General features: G+C 34.2%; 2 protein-coding genes across 2 annotated transcripts; one reads left to right on the top strand and one right to left on the bottom strand.

Annotated features, from left to right (window-relative positions):
* Positions 1 to 5,826: 5,826 nt before the first annotated feature.
* On the top strand, positions 5,827 to 11,305 carry LOC133290592 (E3 ubiquitin-protein ligase DIS1-like). The gene is made up of 4 exons (XM_061488694.1): positions 5,827 to 6,012; positions 7,681 to 7,913; positions 9,877 to 10,263; positions 10,785 to 11,305. The coding sequence occupies exons 2-4, from the start codon at positions 7,707 to 7,709 to the stop codon at positions 11,103 to 11,105; spliced, it is 915 nt and encodes a 304-aa protein (XP_061344678.1). The 5' UTR covers positions 5,827 to 6,012; positions 7,681 to 7,706; the 3' UTR covers positions 11,106 to 11,305.
* A 735-nt stretch (positions 11,306 to 12,040) lies between these two features.
* LOC133290597 (GDSL esterase/lipase At1g71691-like) lies at positions 12,041 to 14,367 on the bottom strand. The gene is made up of 5 exons (XM_061488700.1): positions 14,106 to 14,367; positions 13,277 to 13,401; positions 12,940 to 13,185; positions 12,335 to 12,584; positions 12,041 to 12,222 (listed from the first exon to the last, which is right to left on the bottom strand). The coding sequence occupies exons 1-5, from the start codon at positions 14,365 to 14,367 to the stop codon at positions 12,041 to 12,043; spliced, it is 1,065 nt and encodes a 354-aa protein (XP_061344684.1).
* Between the last annotated feature and the right edge of the window lie 8,784 nt (positions 14,368 to 23,151).

Raw genomic sequence — 23,151 nt, forward strand, 5'->3', positions numbered from 1 at the left:
GGAAGCTTGATGTATGCAATGGTTTGCACTAGACCCGACTTGGCGTATGCTGTTGGAATGGTAAGCCGGTATTTGTCAAACCCTGGCAAAGAGCACTGGGAAGCAGTGAAGTGGATCTTCAAGTACCTCCGAGGTACGACAGACTTATGTCTCCGATTTGGAGAAGGCAAAGCCGAGTTGCAAGGCTACTCGGATTCTGATTTAGGGGGAGACGCCGACTCGAGGAAGTCGACTACAGGATATTTGATGAGATTTGTCGGAGGAGCTGTCTCTTGGCAATCAAGACTTCAGAAATGTGTTGCACTATCGACAACTGAGGCTGAGTACATTGCCGCTACTGAGCAAGCAAAGAGATGCTGTGGATGAAGAAGTTCCTCATGGAACTCGGCCATGATCAAGACAAGTACGAGCTGGGTTGTGACAAACAAAGCGCAATCCATCTTGCGAAGAATTCGACCTATCACTCCCGCACTAAACATATTGACGTGAGGTATCACTGGATCCGGGATGTGGTGGAAGGTGGAGAGCTCAAACTCGTCAAGGTGCACACTGACCAAAATTGGTCCGACATGATGACAAAGCCGGTTCCAGCAAGGAAATTTGAAGACTGCTGTGAAGGAGCCGGGTTGATGCTGAAGCCGACGCATTGAAGTCGGAGGAGGAGATTTGTTGGGCTTCCTCCTTCAATACTAAGCCCAAGCCCATTTGAGGGGTTTCCTAAAAACCCTAACCCTAATCTCCACCTCCTCTATATATACTCATTAGTTGTGGGTGGAGGCTAGGTCAGATTTGAGAGAACAAATTTGAGAGAATTATTTTGATTGTTTGAGCAAGGCTTTATGCTTTGCATTTGAAAGATCTCTAGAGAGAGAGTTTGAGTGAAACATCTCTAGGGTAGTTTGATTATCACCATTGTTGGAGAGGTTGAGTTAACCACCACATTGGTGTATTTGATTATTTGTAACCATTATTTTCATAGTGGATTTTTTATCTGAACTAGGTCCCGTGGGTTTTTACTTCTTCATTGGAGAAGGTTTTCCCATGTTAAATATGGTTGTGTTCTTCTTATCTCTCTCTCCTGTTTTACGTTTTGATTTTTCCGCTGCGCTGCCTGACCTGATGAAGTTCAGGCCGAGGTATTGCCGAGATCCGAGATCAGGATCTTGTTGATTGACTTCCGCACAAAGGCTGCTTAGCCGAGCTTGAGGGAACCGAGTTTTTTCCCAACAACGACACACATTTTAACGTGTAGGATCACGAGTCATGAGCTGTTTTGCCACCTCTAAGCTGAACATGCATGAGTAATAATACTTTTAGGTTGATTAGATTCATAGATTAATAATTTTTATCCAAGGTTGTGATATTCTTTAACACTTATGAACGTCTGCATAAACAATAAATAAAATATTATATATTTTTAGGGAGTGTATTGGATTGAGATTTTAAAAGATTTTAATGGATTATTTTTGGACAAAAAAATACGTTGGTATTCGATTAGGATTTTAATGGATTGAAAAAAAGTCACGTGGTATTCGATTAGGATTTTAAAGGATTATTTTAGAATTCGTCCAAATCCGTTGGTATTCGATTACGATTTTAAACAATGAAATCACAATCTCGTGGTATTCAAAAATCCGACGATTTTAATGAATTTTCTATTGGTGTGAATTTCGTGAGACTTTTTAGTGAAAAAATATAAATAGGATGCCTCTCTCACAATCTCACCTTAACCCCTAGGGTTTCTTGAGATTCTTCTATTGCAGTGTTTTCTTCTTCCTTTGGCAGTTTGACTGCTCAAAATTGGGTTCCGCCATAGGAGTTTAATCAAAACTAAAAAAAATCATATTTTTGAGCGATTTTCATCACAAAACAACCCAGAAACAACAAACCAACGAGATTTTAATATAATCTATCTCAAAAATAACATATTTTTGAGCCATTTTTGAGAAATTTTGGAAGTATAAAAAGTAATTTTTCAAGCTATGGGTCACGAATTTTCTTGACACAAAAACGTGTTATTTTTGTATTAAAAATAACATAAAACAATGAAAAATAATAAGAGAACTAAAACCCTCAAACCAATTTTCATTTTACATCAATGAAACAATATCAATTTAAAGAATGATTGAAACTTTCATAATATGAACCCTATATTTCGTAACAATATAGTCATGAACGAAATTCCTTCACTATAGGAAACAATTTCAAACAATTTTTGTGTGAATAGATAATTAAAAGATTGTTTTTATCAAAAGCCCCAAAGGAATTTAAAGTTTCAATGTATCGATTGAAAAAAATTTGAGAAATTTTCTAAACTTTCATGTAATTAAACCCAAAATTTCAGATTCGAATTTTTTTAGAATATTCAATGAAAGTATGCATATGATATATGGTTAGAAAACTCTCATCACGTAAAACAAAAACTCAAGGTTTTCAAGATCAATTGCAAAAAATTCCAAACGAAATTTTATCATGAACTTTAGGTTCTATATGCAAATTTAGAATTATTTTTATAATTAAAAAAAATTGGGTCTTATAATCATATATGCATAGTTTTGATACCAAATAAAGAAGATCAATTTCAACCCATTAGATATGTGAAAAACTGTTGTTTAGTAATTTTGAATGTTTGTTAAAAATTATATTATGTTTTACTGATTGAGAAAATTATATTAAGTTTTACTCTTTTTTATTAATTTCATTGCATTTCTTTGTTATTTTTTTTATGGGAAAGATTATACTTATAACCTAATTTTTTTACAACCTTTTACAACCATATCTTAACCGTTGATTTCCGTCAATCAATATTTATTATTTTTCCAAATCAAACTCATTAATTAATATTTAATTTGCAATGAATGATAAGAAATCAACGGTTAAGATATGGTTGTAAAATCTTGTAAACAAAAATAGGTTGTAAGTATAACCTTTCACTTTTTTTTGACTCTTGTAATTTTGAATGTTTGTTAAAAATTCATATGGTTTTTTAAAATCTTATAAATCCATATTGTCCTTTCAAATCTTATAAATTCCATTAAAATCCTTTAAAATCCAATCTTATGAAATCTTGATTGTAAAAATAGTCTTTTAAAAAGTGTTTAAAATCTCTTCAATTCTAAATAGTCTTTTAAAATCTATAAGATTTTTTAGCTCAAAAAAGTCTTTTAAAATTCTAATCCAATATACTCCCTTAGTCAGTTGTGACAACATAGTATGACAATATATCACCACCGAATTTGTTTATGAGCAGATGCAAATATTTTATTTTTGCTCTCTGAATATTCTTACCTTTTTGTGAATGATTTTACTTGCATATGTAACGATGATACATTAACAATAATAATACATAGTATAATAATCATAGGAGAAGTTCCAGCTGATTCAATAAATGAGCGGAGTTCATAAAAACAAATAAACAGAGTTCATAAAAAAGTGAAAAGACAAAAAACCAAATTGGGTTCCACCTATTGAACTTTGAAAGCCCAAATATTCAAAAGAATTCTCAAAGTGTTTTGAAATTTGAAATTATAATGTATAAAAAATAAGTTTGATGAATGATGACACAAATATATCAAGAGAAAAAAAATATGTATAAAGCATTACTAGCATATATAAATAATAAAAAGAATCCAAATTTAACAACTCATGTCAAGTAAAGAATAATAAGTAAATAATAATTTTTATTCCATAATCCAATTTAATTTTTTAAGCGAGTATGGTCTCTTTGGTATTTTGATGATCCGCATAGAGAAAAGGACCCGCATAAATAAAATATTAATCCGGCATGACAATCATTCAAACCCTATTCCATCCTAAATAGTACAATAGAGAATGGATTATTTGACTCAATTGTTGATCATTTATTATGTCTATTTAATTACTGCAATTTATTAAAAATTAATAATTTAATTAAATAAATTAATTCAATAAACTATAGAATAATGGAAATAAATAAGTGGGATGAAAAATAACACTTACGGATCTTACCCAAGACTAAAAAATCATCCTCTGCATAATAATATATCAACTCCGATATAATTCAAATTGAGTTCGCGGTAACGTCATAAAATATACCCACCCTAGAGGCTATAGCTTTCACAATCATCTACAGAATTTATTGGTTCGATTCAAATCTTACACAACGCTCCTGAATTCTACTTTATGAACATACGATGTGAAAATGAAAATTACATTCACATGGGTAAGTCTATAATTGGGATATGATATATGTACACCCCTTAAAATCCCACACGTGCCATAACCCTTTTATGATTGAACTTTAAATGCCCAAATAGAGCAGAAGCAAAATAACAAAAAGTTTATTGTTTTCATCAATGTCTTATATGTTATGTGTTTCCATTTTCATATAGTAACACAGTGCTTACATGAAAATTGCATTGTCGCGTATCAAAGAAGCAAATAAATGAATGCGCATGCAACGCACAGCAAACAACCCGGAAAATTGCAGTGAAAGTCCGTGACCCCCCAAATTCATAAATGCCATCGTTTTCATCGTTCACATTTTTTCTCTCTCTTCAATATTTCAAATATTTGATTAATGAGTTTAGATAAAAAAAAGTGAAATTTCATTTTAGTGTCTTGAAATATAATTAGCTTGTAATTTATTTATTTTTAATTTGAATTGTACTATCATTTAATTCTTAAATTATTTCATTATATCTTATAAGATGTATTATGAAATACATTTAAATAGTTTTTAATTATATACTAGATTAATTTTTGCGTCAGTCAAAATTTATTTTTTTTCGGTAGAGAAATCATTTTTTAATCTTTTAAGAGTTTGCTATTACATTTTTTTTGGTACATGACTCTTTAAATTTTTTTACAGGAACACTTTATGAGAATTTTTTTTTAATTACTTTGAACATATTTAAATAGACTAAGAGCTTATTTTGATACCTAAAAAAGCATGCTTTTCATTAATTTTTTCCTTTAAAGAAATTTTTTTTATCAATTTAAGTCTTGAAAACATAAAGTTTGAATTTTTACATTCTCTTCTTTGTTTATTTGAATTTAACAAAGCTGACATTCATCTAAAAAGGATACTAATATTTTAAAATGAAATATTAATTCACACAAATCTCTAGTAATGTTTGAATTTAATAAAATCACATTGTTTTACCTTGAATTTTTTTTTTGGTAATCTGTTTTACCTTGATTTAGTTGTAAATACCATAACACTTTTTTATATTACAAATTTTTCAATATCAATAATGAAGAATGAAAAAGTTAAATGCTTCAAATTTTAAGAACTAAATTGATAAAACTTATATATATGGGAAATTAAATGTATAAATAATATATTTTCAATGACCAAAATAAGGTTTTATTTATTTAATTTAATAATATATTTAACTAAAAAGTGTAAAATAAAATAAAATAAAAATTAGGCTCTGTTTGATAATTGTTTTTAAAAATAATTTTTTTATTTTCAGAATAAAAAAATTCGTTTAATAAAACCTGTTTTATGAAAGAAAATTTAAAAATTGCAATTTTTTATTTCGCTTTTAGAATCAAATTTAAATAACATGTGTGGATTATTTTTATTTTTGTTTTAATTTTTAACTTTTAAAAAAAAATAAAAAAAAATATAAAACATTTATTTTTATAATTATTCTACGAAATAATTTTAAGAAAAGAAATCAGAACTAAAATATCAGTTTCTCAAAGTAAAAAAAAAGTGAAGATGCAAAAACGCCACGAATCATCAAGAAAAAAAGAAAAAGGAAAAAGAATTATAAGCGGGTCCTACTTTGTTTTAAACCTTTCTATTTGTATTTTCTCGAGAAATCTCTCTCTCTCTTCTCTTTCTCTCTCTAATTTGAATTCTTCTTCCACTCGTGCCTGCTTTCTTATTTATTGCAGTAATCATGTTGCGGAAGCGGTCTCACCAACCAAAATATTAATCATTTCACCATCTCACCTTGACCCAACCCTTCCTTTGGGGTTGATTCTCTCTCTAATGGGCTTTTGATCAAACCATCATTTCAGGTATTTGTCTCTTTCTATTCAACTCTTTTTTTTTTTTTTTTTTTTGGTTGTTGTTATTATCTTAAATTTACATGTTTCAGTTTCTGGGTTTCGATTTTTGGCCTCCTGGTGAAACTTTTCTTTGATGGAGTGTTTAAAGTTTCTATTTTTGTTTCAACTTTCGGGTCACCCTCTTTTTTTTTTTTCATTTCTTTTTTATTTAAAGGGTGTTGTTTGCCTGTGTCGTAGGTAGATCTGTGGTGGGTTTGGTCTGAAATCCTATGCATTTGTTTGCTGTTTTTAAGGTTAGGATTTTTGAACATGTGAAAATGATGGAACATTTTGTTGTTACCCGTGTTTCTTGGATTGGCTGGACAATTGGTTGTCTTGGATTGCGTGGGGGCATGAATTTTTTTCAAATGCTCAAAATGGGTATCTTGGATTGTCATGCATGTGTGGCTTGCTTTCACTTTGATGGTTAGATTTCTATGGCATTGACTCCATTGACCTTGTTAATGTGTTTGTACTGTCTGAAATGCCATAATAATGTGTTATCAAAAAAAAAAAAAAATGCCATAATAATGTGTGTTGGCACGGTTTTTGATTTGTGAGGTTTTGTGTTGCCATGTTTTTACTTTACTTTCATGTTATGTTGATGATTCTACATTGGTCCCTTTAATGACTTAAGCTTTGTAAAGAGTAATGTTAGCCATTCAGTCATTGTACAATTAAATGCATTCACGGCTTCTTTTCTGCTTGCTACCAGTACCTGACCATAAACCTTGTTTCTACTCATATCCTTATCCTCTTAATTAATTATTTGTCATTTATGGGATAATTTCTCTATTTAACGTTTCATATAATTAATTATTTGTCTATGTTCAATCATAACATTTCTAATTTCGATCAGAACTTTATTGCTCTTCCTCTGTTCATCAGGAAGTGTAGATTTCTCTTTACTATCTCAGTATTCTTATGCTATGTATAAGGGAATCATAATATAATAATGGTTGTGTAGGCCAGAAATCAAGATTGAGGCAGTAAAGAGACCTGTCTTGTTTGAAATTGAGATTACCGTTTTAACGTGTGAAATGTAAATGACCTTATGCTGGGTGGAGTTATTAGTATTTGAAAAATAGTTATCTTATGATGGTGAAACAAACACTCTTGTTTCCTTATGGTAGGGTCATTACTTTTTGTAGGATAAGCATTCGCAATTGATCATTGCTTTTGGCAATAAATACTCAAAAGGTATACGGGATTGAACTGTATGAAAATTTTTGAATGATGATTGCTGTTGGATTTCAGAAGTTTGTTTTCTTGTGTTTGCTTTTATAAATTCTGTCCATCAGCAGTCATAATCTATTAATCCATATAAAGTTGTTAAATTGTTTCGAAACCAAATTTGATGACTGCATTTGCTAATTATGCATCCTGAATCCTCCCCATATAGGTATGCTACTATAAATTGATTGAATTGCCATAGAATGAATGAATTCATGTTTTGATTGCCATGTAAATAATTGGTTTTCGTGAAAGAAAGAAGTTGGAAATGTGTAACACTTATTTATTATGCCGTGTTACTGTTAACTATAGTACTTTATATTTATAATGAAAAACAGGAACTCTATGTATCAAATTTCATTCCTAGTTGATTGTAATTAATTGTTTTCTTTTTCATTCTCAAAGGACTGCTGGTGGTTGGTCGTACAAGCATGGGATCTAGTAATCCATTCTTTGATGATATACGGAGCAGATCTGGTGTTGATCCTCCTCAAAATGATGAGTCAACAGAAATTAGTGAACATGTGAATGATCCTACACAGATTGCTCTTAAACCTAATGGGACTGTTTCTAGCAGTGTTCGTGAGCTTTTAGAGTGCCCTGTGTGCTTGAATGCGATGTACCCTCCAATACACCAGGTTGTTTTTCTAGTATTGATGGTTCATTGTTGATTTTCTGGTTTCCTGAGATAGCATGTGGTTGGAACATGAAAATACCGGGGCCAATTGTGTTTTGATACTCTGATTTATCAGTGTCATTGCACCTTCCACTTTGATTTATAAAACTAAGCACTATGCTCCTTGATTTTATATTTCATGTTTGGCGATGTCCTCCTTGTTTTTCTAATTAGGGACTAATTGAATTGTCACAATTAGGAGAAGCTTATATATAAGTGAGTTTTAAATCGTAGTTACCAATCCTGGATCACGTCACGGAGCGTCTGACCATAAAAATGTTACAGCGAGACACCAGATAGTGGGATGTCTGCTACACGGAGGACTATATATGTTGGATAATTAATTTATACTATACACATGTAAATGCTAAAAAACCCCAACATCAAAGACATTTTCATAATTAATTATCAAAACTCAGTCTAAAAGTCTACACAAACAATCACAATCATTCCAAGACATAATTAACACATCAATATCAGAACAGGTCAAGGAGCATAAGGGAAAAAAAAAAGTACAGCGCCAAATATTAAATATGTTTAAGCCTCTAATGCTTAAAGCAAGTAACTAAAAATAAAAAAAATGAAATTGATAGAAAACATAGTACAGTAGATATGTTACAAGAGACAAAAGAGTTGGAAAACATTAAAAAAAACAGAAACCAAGTTGTGCCTGTGAAGTGTGAAGAAAGAATACAACCAGTTGAAAAAGAAAAAGAGAACAGATACCACCTTTATGAATGAACCGAACAGAGATTGCAGAGGCTGAGCTTGACGCCAATTGAGCTGTGTTGTGCTGATCAGAGGGTTGGCCAGAAGCAACTGGAGAGCCGTGTGTTCGCATGAAAATGAGGGGAAATCACAAAAATACCCGCAAATAGTAGTTTCTATATTGCAGAAAATGAGGGTAAAGAAGGGATTTTTCTCAATGAAGCATAGCAGCTGAGATGGCTGCAATTTTTTGGGATAGAAGCTGCAACTCCCGCTTCAGCAAAACCCAATGTTATACAAAACTCATAGTGGCCCTACGTGCTGCTCCACTACTCTAGCTGTGCTATCGTACGCCATTGATGACTATGGGAAAAATTGCTTGAAAGGGTTTTCTAATTACGCCGTATGGAGTTTATATCATGTATTATGACTTTTGGTAATGAGTTGTTCTTTCTAAGTCAGTGTTGTAAGAAACACTAATTTTTGTTCTAAGTCACCTATTGTGTGCTTTTTTGTTAAATTCTTTTGGCTAACCACTAGAAGGGCCGGCTTGGCTCAGCGGTAAGCTTGCTTGCCGTGGTGTGTCAGGTCGCGGGTTCGAATCAGCCTCTCTGCAAAAAGCAGGGGAACGACTGCCTAGAGTATTCCCTTCCTCAGACACTCACGAAGTGGGTATTTGAACTGGGTCGGCCCTTTTCTTTTGGCTAACCACTATTTTGGAAGGCATGGGGAAATTGCAAAAAAAAAAATCAATAAAATTGGAGCAGCCCAATTTTTTTTTTTCCAAAAAGCGATTGTCATTAAACTATTTCTACTTTTTGCTGAGGTTTGAGAAATTGGGATTACACATTCTATGGAAAAGGATGATAAAATTTAGGGCTATCTCTGATTTGAAATATCAAATTACTAGTTTTATACATTAAGTGCTATTTCATTGGAAATAAATCTTTTCCAATTTATTTAAATGATGTGGTATTTGGGAGTTGGCTGTTGAATATTTTAACTTTGGGATAACTCTCATGCATGGAACAAGGACTTAAACAAAAATTTTCGTAGCAAGAACTATGTTTTCCATTTGTAACTTTTTTAGTTTATATCATCATTGGTGGTGTTTCTTAATGTTCAAAATGAATAAACTTTAATAAATTTTGAATAAAGAATTTTTTATTTGAAAATATAGTTAATGGCTTTTCCTTTGTTCCTAATCTTTGTTGCAGTGTTCAAATGGTCACACTTTATGCTCTGGTTGCAAACCTAGAGTCCATGACCGGTGCCCTACATGTCGCCATGAGCTTGGCAATATCAGATGTCTGGCATTGGAGAAGGTGGCTGCATCTTTAGAACTTCCCTGTAAATATCAGGGTTTTGGGTGCATGGGAATATACCCATATTACAGCAAGCTAAAACATGAATCGCAATGTGCATTTAGACCTTATAACTGTCCATATGCCGGTTCAGAATGCGATGTTTTGGGTGATATACCTTACCTGGTGGCCCATCTAAAAGACGATCATAAAGTGGACATGCACAATGGTTGCACTTTTAATCATCGCTACGTCAAGTCAAATCCACAAGAAGTTGAAAATGCCACATGGATGCTAACGGTATTGTTTTGCTGAACCTACTTCTCCCTGCCTTCTATTGACTTCGCACATTAACTAAACTGGTGAAAGATTGTGTTATTTTCACTTATTCTAGTATGTACATGATGTGTTTGTCTTCATCAGTTGCTATTGAAATATAGAACTGATGCAAATTTATCACCCTTTTAACTTTCTGATACTTGCTTAAAAAAAAAAAACAGTCCTCGTTAAATCTCAACTAGTAAGGGTGGAGTGAGGGCGATCCTTGTATGCAATTTTATCATTGTATAATTGCAAAGAGACTATTTCCCAGATTCCAACCCGTGACCTTTCTGATACTTGCTTAAACAAAAAAAGTCATTATATTCCCGTAGTGGGGCATCTCAAAGTTCAATTTGATATTTTGAAGTGCATTAGGAGTTACAATTTTTTATGTGTTCATCGAGTGCTGATGCCGACTAGTTTGAGATAACTGTGATGTTGACGTTGATGTTGCAAAATATGAAAGTTAGCTGATTTCTGGAGCTCACTTTTGTTTGTAGGTTTTCAGTTGCTTTGGTCAGTATTTTTGTCTACATTTTGAAGCTTTTCAACTAGGAATGGCTCCTGTCTACATAGCATTTTTGCGGTTTATGGGTGATGATAATGAGGCAAAGAACTATACCTACAGTCTCGAGGTGGGTGGAAATGGGAGGAAGATGGTCTGGCAGGGGGTGCCTAGAAGCATTAGGGATAGCCACCGCAAGGTTCGCGACAGTTTTGACGGTCTCATCATTCAGAGGAACATGGCTCTCTTCTTTTCAGGGGGTGACCGGAAGGAATTGAAGCTAAGAGTTACGGGGAGGATTTGGAAAGAACAGTAACTGAAGGTGTTCTTTCTTCATCTAGCCATTGTATTAAACAGAATAGTTTGTAGTGGTTTGAATCTTCTGGTCCATGTATTTCTTTTTGTTCAATTTAGGAGGCAATATCTCTTTGCTTACCTTTACATCAAATACATGAACAGGAAGGTGTAACTCTTATCATTATGATATTTTTGAATATAGATGTAGAACCTTAGCGTGCGCCCAATATTCTCCTTTCTTCTGAGTTTATGGACACTCACACCTCAATATTTACCATTTGGATCGTGATCAGTTATCTTTGGTTGTTTCGTGTATTGCAAGGAACATGTTAAAGTAGTTTTAAGAGTATAAAGATCATTCTCCTTTGGCAAGAGAAAGAAATTACTTACAGGGTGGGTAGTTTGTTTTGTCTTTTTAACATGCTTTATGTTGATAATTTAAAAAATTTACATTATTTTCTTACTATTCTTATTTCCAAAATTTTGAACTATACGATATTCTTATTTTTCCAAAATTTACTGGGAGTATTCTTATTTCCAATCTTTTTAGCATGCTTTATTGTGGTATGATGTTATTTGAACATTACTTAAATGGAGTACAAAAAGAAACAATAAAATGGAGAAGCAAAAGCAATTTTTTTTTTTGTACATATAAAGTATGGGAAAAAGGTGTCATTTTAAATGACACACATTGTATCCTTTCATTCTTACAAAGAGGTGAAACTCACATCTTTAAAACTTTTCACTCCACTCTCTCTTCCATGATTTATCTCTTTCTACTATTTAAAATAACATAACTTTATGTCCTTTAAAATTATATACAATTTTCCCAATAAAGTATTGTTCATTTGATGACACCTTAATTTGAGAGAGAATCAATCAAATCAGTAGCATCAGACATAATTTAACGGCCATAAGGGTTGTGAGTTACATCATAAATAGACTCCACTTATGCTAATTTGCAGCAATTAATTGCTTAACATTCATAGGAAATAGGGTTCCATCAAAAAACTCCTTTGCATATAGTTCATTTGCGGCTTCACTCATATGTGCAACATCGAAGAAATAGTACTGCTTCCGATTTTCACAAGGTTTTCTTCCTAGCTCAACACAAGGGTCCGAAATATTTGTGATCCCTACACATTAGATATCAACGAAAAACCGTGAAGAGGTGCACTTATTATTAAAGTGAAAGAGAGAAATCGCATGATAGTTCTTTCTTTTTTCATGAATTTAATTAGCACTCACCAAATTTTTCTGTGTTGTTTCTAATTTGTTGGAAGAATTTGAAACCGTCAAAAGAAATGAACGATGAACCTGAGAGCTGTGTCTGCAACTCTTTAAGCTTCGATGAGAGTTTATCTGGGAAGGGCTTAATCATTTGATTAATAGCTTCATTGCAACCTTTTGAATGTGTATTTCTCATAATATCAGGGATGCACCCAAGTGGTCCAATGCCAAGGATCACAAACTTTCGTGCTCCCAAATCATATATTCTCTGAAAATTAAAGGTTCAAGCAAAGATTAAAATAAAAATAAAATTGATGTATGAAATTTTTTGAAACCAAGTCTGTAAAGAATTATTTCAACGCAAAACTTTATTAAAGTTGTGAATTGAAATGTTTCTTTATATGATATCAGAGCTTATGTGACCATAAGGTCACAAGTTTGATCTTCACTGGCCCCATTTGGACCATGTGCAATATTCACGTTTCAAAGCGGGAGGAGTGTGTTAGAGAATAATATAAATAAAAAAAAAGCCATCACCGAACACTTTAAGATTTTGGATTGAATTAGTTCTTTACAAATTCTGATGTATATATCTAGTCCGCAAATATTTCACCAAGTATTACCTTTACACGAGAAGCTAGTTGCCCGAGTAGGTAATCTGCAAATTGTTGTGGAGTGATCTTTGCATTGGGTGCCATTGCAGATTTCAAATAATTTAAAGCGTAATCATTAGAACCAATGGATAGTAGATATATGGAATTGGATAAGTGACGTTTTAGTTCAATTTCGCCTTTAAGGTTTCTTGGAAGATCATTCTTCGCAGTTGAGGTGAAATAGTCAACTTGTTTATCCAATGACAAGCATCCTCCCTTTGGCACAAAATAAGAATATAGTGAGCGAACAACAATAATTGCAATGTGAATAATAAAGTGGTTAAATTAAAAGCTATTTTCTTCTTACAGCTCTTGTCGAATTCAAGATCCCACACGAGGCTGATGCATAGTTAATCCCCGTGACAACTTGATATCTCTCAGTTTCAGATATACCCAAGTATGGTGGAGGCATTGGTAAACCCAATTTGATAGCTATGCAAAAAAAGACAGAAAAGTCCATATAATAAGTCAAGAAACCATACTTCGTTTTTAAATTGCGAGCATTGCGGCTATTATAATGTCCCCTTAATTTTTTTCTTTTCAATTTTTAAATTTCTTATTTATAAGTTGAAGACAATCATTATTTTAACTCAAAATCTTAACTTAGTAAATGAAAGGCTATTAAAGGTTTTTATATTTTCTTTAACATAATCCCTCACCTAATAACCTTTTGGGTTTGAAACATTGATATTGCACGTGCCCATTTTTTATTTTGTTTTTTACTTTGTGCTGACTTAATTTTACTAGAAAGTCATGGAGGATCGAACTCCTGACTCTGTGGTCACATAGGCTTTATATCATGTAAAACAATCAATTCAACTCAAGAGCTTAAGCTGTTGGGTTGAAATGATTCTTTGCATTATATGAAGTATGGATATTGCACATGCCCATCTTTTTTCGTTCTATCTTATATTGACTTAATTCTTGTGGAAAGTGGGGGCGATGAGTATCAAATTCATGACCGTTTGGTCACATCAAATCTAATATCATATAAGGAATCACCTCACTAAAAATTTAAGCTTATAAGTGTTGATTTTCAATGATTTTATATTATATCTCTTTAATATAAGTTGAAGAGCATTATTTGTGAATGTAAATAATGTATACATTTGCAATACTTGTAGGGCAGAACTTACCAAGAATATCTGCAGAGGTTTTGCCATTGGTAAACCTGCCCGTAGGGCCTTTAGGGAAGTCTATGCCATAAGGGTACATATTTGCCTTAGCAGGTGTCTTGAGATTGTTGTTGTTTCCAGCATCTACGGTTGAATCACCAAAAACATACAATGCTGGCACAAGCCTGTGTGTAGAATCCGCATTGCCCAACAAAACTTGGTGTGTTAGAACGGTTATGACACATAAAAATTTCATGATTGCAATTTCTTTTTGTGTAGCCATTGAAGATGATGAATGATCTTAAGACACACCAAAATCTTGAAGAGGATGAACGCTTTAAATAATGGTTGTTGGGTGGTTAACCTTTTTTAAAATAGGTTGGAAATGGTTTTAAACAGTTCACGTTAAAAATCATTTCAATGTTTTGGTAAAAATCGTTATCTCCCAGCTGGTGCTTTTCGTCCAAAATCTGCTTTTTTGTTATTAGCCGTATAGAATGCACAAGGATCCTGTTAATCAGTTTTTGCTTTCCTTCCCTGATTAGGCAATCACGGTTGCACCAAGTTTCTATTATTTTTCTTTGGTTAGAAAAAATTAGAAAAATACTAAACAAAAATTAAAATTAAAATTAAATTAGTTTACAAATACTAATTCAGTTATACATGGGAAAAGGTAAAAAGTTAAAGCTAACTGTTTTTTTTTTTTTTTAAATTAACTCAACCATAATTATTTTGTTGAGGTCAGTTGGAATCAGTTAAAGGAGCAATACAAAGTACAAGGCGGGTCACAGAGGTGGCAAAATTTTCAAATCCCTCTCCGATTCCACACGCTGGTACAATATTAAAATAACTTATTTTTGTGATCACTTTTTCAAAAGATTATTGTGGATCAATTTAAGTTATATTCTTAATTTTAGATGTTGATTCTAACACGAGGACTTACAATTTATTTCTGTTAAGTTATATGGTTATTCTTTATTACATGTTTTATTATTTTTTCTTTGTTACCTGAGTTAGTTGGGTTAGTTAGTTTGCTAAGTGGCCACGTGGGTCTGTTACTTTCTGTTTTCCTTCGCATGTGGCAACACTATAAGTGCTTTCTCTTGCATGTAAAAGACACTTGTACTCTTCACAATTTTCCTCGGTTATTCAATGAAATGTTTAGTTCAAAGTTCTCTCTTCCTTCGTAAGATGGTATCAGAGCTCTTCACGGAGCTATGATGTTCGCCTTCATCTTCCTTCTTCGATTAAGGTTCACATATTCCTCTTCGTTTTTCTTTTACTTGTTTAGATAGATCGAATTTCCAAATTTTCTTATATTTCAATGGCGAATCTGAGCTCCGTACTAAGTCAAGAAAATGAGAACAATTCAATTCCAGTTTCTACGTCTTCTACATCAAGTGTAAATGATGCTTCAGATCCAGGAAGTGTCTATTTCTTACATCCAAACGAGAATCCGTCATTAGTTTTGGTGTCTTCATTGATGGATGGCAAAAATTACCATGGCAGGGCTAGAGCCATGAAGATCTCTCTTGTGTGAACAAGTTCTCTTCTGTCAATAGAGTAGTTTAAATTCCTGTTGATTCAGATCCTCTGTATGCGGCTTGGGAGAGGTGTAATACCATGGTTTTGTCATGGCTACACCGTTCAATAATACCTTCAATCTCTCAATCAATCATGTGGATGGATCATGCTGTTGATGTGTGGAATGACTTAAAGGAGAGATTCTCACAATATGATGTTTTTAGGATTTCAGATCTGCAAGATGAGATCTATAGGTTACGTCAAGGAGATAGCAGTGCCTCAAATTACTATACACAGCTTAAGATCCTTTGGGATGAATTGGAGGCATTGCAACCAACACCAACATGCAGATGCATTCAGCCTTGTTGTAAAATCGCTTCAGAAGTGAAAAATATTTGGGACAAAGATTATTCAATTTATTTTTTGAAGGGACTTAGTGATCAATTCTGTCATGTGAGATCACAAATCATGTTAACGGATCCATTGCCATCAGTTAATCGAATTTTCTCTTTGATAATGCAACAAGAAAGACACTTGTAGATCGAAGGAAGCATGCAAAATTTTGAAGCCTCAAGAACATTCTACAATTCCTCAGACCAGATTCATGGAAGGGGACGTACTCAGTTCTCTCAATCCTGTGGCAGAGGTCGTGCATACACTAGTGGTCGAGGTAGAACAGGTAATAACAGATTGTGCACATATTGTGGTAGAACTGGGCACACTGTGGAAACATGCTTTAAAAAACATGGGTATCCACCTGGTTACAAACAAAGTAGTACATTGTCCAAGGAAAATGTAGCTGCAGGAACAGATGGAGATCAGGCTACAAAGTCTACAGATTCACAAAATCATCTGAAAGATGGATTCACAAAGGATCAGTATCTAGCCATATTCAATATGATACAACATTCTATGCAGAATGGTTCCTCTCATGTAAGTAACATGGTGGAGGCCAAGGCTCTAAATGTTGAAGCTGTTGATTCTTCTTCAGGTAACTTTGAAACTCAATGGGTTTTAGATACAGGGGCAACTGACTATATCACTTTCTTACTTGACAATTTATCTTGCATTCGAAATATTGAGCCAATTGCTATATCCCTGCCTAGTGGAAGTAAGGTGATCTCTACTCACTCTGGGACTGTCACTCTTTCAAAATTCTTGACATTTAAGAATGTGTTGTATGTCAAAGATTTTAGGGTAAATCTATTCTCAATCAACAAACTGGTCCATGATTCTAAATTCAATGTGATATTTCAGCCTTAGAGATGCATCATTCAACAAACTCTGTCATTGCTAGTGATTGGTTCTGCTGAATTAAAAAGAGGTTTATATACACTCATTCAGCAATACGACAAGCCAGATAATCAGAAAAATAGAAGTTCAAGCATTGAGACTACTCCAAACAGAAGCTTTATAGCAAATTCAAAGGCCACTGATATATGGCATTTTAGTTTGGGACATTGTTCCCCATCTGTAATAAAAGGAATGATGCTACAACATCCATTCATTACCTGTAAAAATATAGATGAACCGTGTGATGTATGCCATATGGCTAAACAAAGAAGATTTCCCTTTAATAATAGTCCTACTGTTTCAAATTCAGCATTTGATTTGATATATGTTGATATATGGGGTCCATATTCAATCCCCTCCATTCATGTCTATCGTTTTCCTCTAACAATAGTGGATGATTGCACATGTCTCACTTGGGGTATACTCATGAGATCCAAGGCAGAAACTAGAAAGCACATTCATGATTTTGTTACACTAATTGAAATCCAATTCAGCACTCCTGTCAAGACAATTCGCAGTGATAATGGGAAAGAGTTCCTAATGCATGAATTCTTTGCTCAAAGAGATATACTGAATCAAACCTCTTGCATTGAGACACCCCAACAGAATGGGACTGTAGAGAGAAAACATCAGCATATACTTAATATTGCAAGGGCACTTCTTTTCCAAAGCAACATTCCTATAAGCTTGTGGTCATATTGTATAATGCATGCCATTCATTTTATTAATCGGCTTAATTCACCTACACTGCACAACAAGTCTCCTTATGAATTGTTGCACAATAAGCCACCAATTTTGATGCATTTGAAGACATTTGGCTGTCTAGCATATGCTTCCACAATATCTAATGCTCGTCTGAAATTTGATTCTCGGGCTAGAAAATGCATACATCTTGGCCACAAAGAAGGAGTAAAGGGTTACATGTTATATGATCTGATGTAAAAGGAGATTTTTTATCTCACGCAATGTGATCCTATATGAGAATGTGTTTCCTTTTTCTAAAGAGACATCAAACACACTAGGCCAACTTTGGCCATTTACAGTTGAATCATATGTTTCTTATGATATGCCTCGTATGCCTCAATCTGTAGGCCCATATGCATCACAACCATTTGATATTGCATCCAACATTGCCCCTCTGTCTCATCAGGAAGAATCACATAATGGCCTTAATGCCTTGCCAACTGATCTGATCAATTCTCCACAAGGCTTAGAAAGGGAAGACTCAAATGATCATTCTAATGACTCTACAGATCATCAATCAAATCCTCCACGTCGTTCAACAAGGATGAGAACTCAACCAAAGCATCTGAATAATTTTATATGCAACAATTTACTTACCACTGAAGTTTCTTCACATAACTGCAATTATCCAATATCTTCTGTTGTTTCTTATGATAAAGTTTCCTCTGCACATTCCTCTTTTTTCCATAACATAAGTTCTTTTGTTGAACCACAAACATATAAACAAGCAACTCAATCCAGTGAGTGGATAGCTGCTATGAACGCAGAAATAGAAGCATTGAACAAGAATCAAACCTGGATTTTTGTGGACTTACCCCCTGGCAAACGACCAATAGGTTTCAAACGGGTTTACAAAGTAAGATGGATCCATTGCAAGACATAAAACATGTCTTGTGGCAAAAGGTTATAATCAGATGAAATATGTGGATTATTTTGAAACCTTTTCTCAGTTGCAAAGTTAACAACAATTAGACTCCTCTTGGCAATAGCTGCAGCTTGTGGGTATTATTTGAAGTAACTAGACATCAACAATGCTTTCCTCCATGGTGATCTCTTGGAAGAAGTATACATATCTGTTCCTGAAGGAGTTTCTTCTCCTCATCCCAACCAAGTATGCAAACTACAAAAGTCACTTTATGGTCTTAAACAAGCAAGTCGAAAATGGAATGCTCGTCTTACTACTGAACTACTAAGCATTGGTTACTCTCAATCTTCAGCTGACCACTCACTGTTCACCAAAGTTAGTCATGATTCATTTACTGCTTTACTTGTATACGTAGATGACATGGTGCTTGCTGGGAACAATCTGGGTGAGATCAAATCTGTCAAGGCACATTTAGACCAGCTATTTCATATTAAGGATCTTGGTCCTTTGAAGTTCTTTCTTGGCCTAGAAATAACTCGTTCATCTCATGGCATAATTGTTAATCAACGAAAGTATATTCTAGAATTACTTTCAGATGCTGGACTTCTTGGAGCAAAATCTGTTTCCACTCCTATGGAACCCACCTTAAGACTATACCAAGATCAAGGAGAACCTCATAGTGATCTAGCAGAGTACAGAAGACTTGTTGGTCGATTATTATACCTTGCAAACACTAGACCTGACATAACCTTTGCCATTCAACAACTTAGTCAGTTTGTCTCACGGCCAATGACAACACATTTTAATGCAGCATGTAGAGTTCTTAGATATCTTAAATGTGCACCAGCCAAGGGTTTATTTTTCCCTTCCACCAACTCTCTCACACTCTCAGGATTTGTTGATGCTGATTGGGCTACATGCCCAAATACTCGAAGGTCTACCACGGGTTTCTGTGTGTTCCTTGGTTCATCTTTGATCTCATGGAAATCAAAGAAACAAACTACTGTAAGTAGATCTTCAGTAGAGGCTGAATATCTAGCATTAGCTAGACTGACCTGTGAGCTCCAATGGCTCGCTTATTTCTTACACAACCTCTATGCTGCCACAACAAGTCCAGCTATAGTGTATTGTGACAATCAAGCTACTGTGAACTTAGCCTATAATCCAACCTACCATGAACGCAGCAAACATATAGAGCTCGACTGTCATGTTACAAGAGAGAAAATTTCAAAAGGATTAATTCGTTTGATGCCTATATAGTCTTCTCAACAGATTGCAGATGTATTCACCAAAGCACTGCATCCGGCTTTCTTTCATAACTTCATGGAATGGTTGGGATTTAGAGACATACACCTCCCAACTTGAGGGGGGTGTTAAGTTATATGGTTATTCTTTATACATATTTTATTATTTTTTCTTTGTTACGTGAGTTAGTTGGGTTAGTTAGTTTGCTAAGTGGCAACGTGGGTCTGTTACTTTCTGTTTTCCTTCGTATGTGGCAGCACTATAAGTGCTTTCTCTTGCATGTAAAAGACACTTGTACTCTTCACAATTTTCCTCGGTTATTCAATGAAAGGTTTAGTTGAAAGTTCTCTCTTCCTTCGTAAGAATTTCATTTACAACCTCATCTTAATCGTTGATTTCTGTCAATCAACGATTATCATTTTTTGCGAATTGATAATTAATGAATGAGTTTAATTTGCAAAAATAATAATCCTTGATTAGCGAAATCAACAATAAGATATGGTTATAAGAGATTGTAAATAAAAATATGTTATAAGTATAATCTTTCTCTTCTAACATTTCATATGATTAATAAGTTAAAGTCATAATACATGTATGATTAATATATAAAAGTTGGGTGTAATCATATCTCTTATATATGTGTTATAATTATTTTATATGGGCTAGGATATTTTAACAACCAAGTAGGGTTACTACCAATGTTACTACCAATCAATCTCACCGTTAGATTAAGTTTTGATCCGACGGTCTTGATTTGATCCTTATATAGCCCTTTCTCTTCCTTTATCTCCCCCATTTCTCTCTCCGACTATACTCTCTCCCGCCATCACTGCCCATAGTCGCCGTTGTGCCGCTGCACTCTACCGCCTCGTCACTGCCATTAATCCCTCTCTGAGTTGTGCGCCTCTCCCCCAGCCGTAATTATTAAGTTATTAACAATCAATGGATGGCGTATAGCAGGATAGATTAGAACGAGGCAATTGATAATTAACAAATAGAACAAAGCATCACTAGAAGCAAAAGCAGATCATGAAAAAAAAAAATATATGCCACTGGGCACATCGTATACTCAACTCATGGGCATATTCCATGTCAATTCATCGACAATAAACAAGCCATGGCTCTAACTTTGAACAAGAAATTATGCTGATGTATATTATATAGTCAAATTTCTTAGAAGTTTGGGGTTGGTAATGTTGTTCTTATGTCCAATTCCATGTTTTGCCCCTTAATGGAGTGACTATAGACCTGATGAGTTACCTGATGGCGGCGGCGCGAGAGATAGCATAGTCAGAGAAAGAATGGGAGAGAGAAGGGGGAAGATAGATAAGAGAGAAGAGAGAAGAGAGAAGAGAGGACTATATAAGGATCAAATCAGGATCGTCAGATCAAAAATTCAATCTAACGGTGAGATTGATTGATAGTAACATTGGTAGTAACCCTACTTGGTTGTTACAATATCCTACCCTATTTTATATTTATATAAAGGAAAAATTATTTATCCTTTTAAATGACACAACTTGTGTCATTTCATTCTCATAAATAAATGGGACTCACATATATATTTTTTTCCCACTCTCTGTCCTCCATGATCTATCTCTTTCTCTCACTTAAAATGACACAATTTTACATCCTTTAAAATATCACACTTTTTCCTTATATAAATTACACGTTCGATCTTAATTATTGATTCCACATGAATTTCATATATATAAAGTTTAGGCAGGCCGAAATAACATTGTTTGGACTATCCGATAATGCTTTGCTTATGGGTTATATAGGGTGGGACGACCTTAATAACTGTACTAGATGGCTGGCTTATTTGGAATATCTGGCATGGGAATTTATAGAAATCTTGTCAAAGTTCTCTAACTTTTTTCGGTAAAGTGGTTCACGTTAAATAATTTGCATCGCTTGATTTGGGAACATTGAACCTCTCTTCCAATCTTTGGTTCGCGTTAAATAATTCTTCTGAGTTTGTGGACACTTTTTACAAACAGAGAAATGAAAATGCAGAAGATAAAAAATAAAATTGATTGTATTACATTCATTGAAAATAGTAACGTGAGAGTTCCTATTATATAGGAAGTGTACAAAAATACAAACTCCCGTAAAATGCGCAAGGGAGAAAGAAAAACAAAAAATGAATAACAACTAACAGAAAGGTATCTAAAAGATGCGAAAAGAATTTTGTATATTTATGACTATCTTTAATACCCCTCAAGATGAAGAGTGTTTATTTATGACTCCCATCTTGAAAAGAAGGAAATTGAATTATGTGGGATGCAAGGCCTTGGTGAGTAAGTCTGCAAGTTGGTTGGAGGAATCCACAGGGAAAATTTGCAATGATCCTTTTGAAATGTGCTCCCTAATTAAGTGACAGTCGATTTTGATGTGCTTCGTACGTTCATGAAAGACTGGGTTTGCAGCAATGTGCAGGGTAGCCTGGTTGTCACAAAAGAGGTGTGCAAGAGAAGAATGAGCAATCTGAAACTCTCATAGCAAATATAAAATCCAAATTATTTCACATGTGGCATTGGCCATGGATCTGTATTCGGCTTCTGTAGATGATCTAGAGACAGTGTATTGTTTCTTGGATTTCCAAGATATAGGAGAATGCCCAAGAATGGAACAGAAACTAGAGACCGAGCGACGAGTATCTGGGCAACTTGCCCAAACAGAATCAGAAAAAATGTTAAGTTGAAGAGATGAATCAGACGAGAGAAGGATCCCTTGACCAACAATATGCTTCAAGTAAGCCAGAATGCGATATGCTGCCTGCAAATGAGGAACTCGAGGAGCAGATAAGAACTGGCTGAGACGATTGACAGCAAAGGACAAATCCGATCTAGTGAAAGACAAAGGAAGTACTTGAGTGGGCCAAGATCTTTCAATCTGAAACAATTATCAAGAGAAGAAACAAATTGTTGAATAACATTAGTATCATTGGAAGCAACTATAATGTCATCCACATAAACAAGAACAACAAGCATGGTGAAGTCATTAAACTTCACAAACAGGGAATGATCAAAGGTGGACTGAGTGATGTGCATGGACAACAAGGTGGAGCTCAGCTTCTGGAACCATTGACGATAGGCATGTTTGAGGCCATAAAGGAATTTGCGTAGATGGCAAACAAGATTTGGTGGAAGAGATTCTCCTTGACATAAATAACCCGGAGGAAACTTCATAAACATCTCCTCACTAAGATCACCATGGAGGAATGCATTATTGACATCCAATTGGTGTAGAAACCAGCCACGGATAGCAGAAAAAGCAAGAAGACGAACAATAGTGATTTTACCACTGGTAAAAATGTCTCAAAATAGTCAATGCCTTCTCTTTGGGTGAAACCTTGAGCAACGAGATGAGCCTTGTATCTTTCAAGACTAACAT

The sequence above is a fragment of the Gastrolobium bilobum genome, unplaced genomic scaffold (genome assembly GCF_033153095.1).
Source record: "Gastrolobium bilobum isolate Gb01-03AN ecotype WA unplaced genomic scaffold, APGP_CSIRO_Gbil_v1 utg8557, whole genome shotgun sequence".
In the NCBI taxonomy this organism is placed as follows: Eukaryota; Viridiplantae; Streptophyta; class Magnoliopsida; order Fabales; family Fabaceae; genus Gastrolobium; species Gastrolobium bilobum.

Excerpts from the sequence above, each read along its gene's own strand:
- LOC133290597 (XM_061488700.1), bottom strand. The coding sequence starts at position 14,367 with ATGGCTACACAAAAAGAAATTGCAATCATGAAATTTTTATGTGTCATA. Across the intron at positions 13,402-14,105 it reads AACCTCTGCAGATATTCTTG|CTATCAAATTGGGTTTACCA; the intron begins GTAAGTTCTGCC and ends TTTTTTGCATAG. Across the intron at positions 12,223-12,334 it reads AAACAACACAGAAAAATTTG|GGATCACAAATATTTCGGAC; the intron begins GTGAGTGCTAAT and ends TCTAATGTGTAG.
- LOC133290592 (XM_061488694.1), top strand. The coding sequence starts at position 7,707 with ATGGGATCTAGTAATCCATTCTTTGATGATATACGGAGCAGATCTGGT. Across the intron at positions 7,914-9,876 it reads TGTACCCTCCAATACACCAG|TGTTCAAATGGTCACACTTT; the intron begins GTTGTTTTTCTA and ends TCTTTGTTGCAG. Across the intron at positions 10,264-10,784 it reads ATGCCACATGGATGCTAACG|GTTTTCAGTTGCTTTGGTCA; the intron begins GTATTGTTTTGC and ends TTTTGTTTGTAG.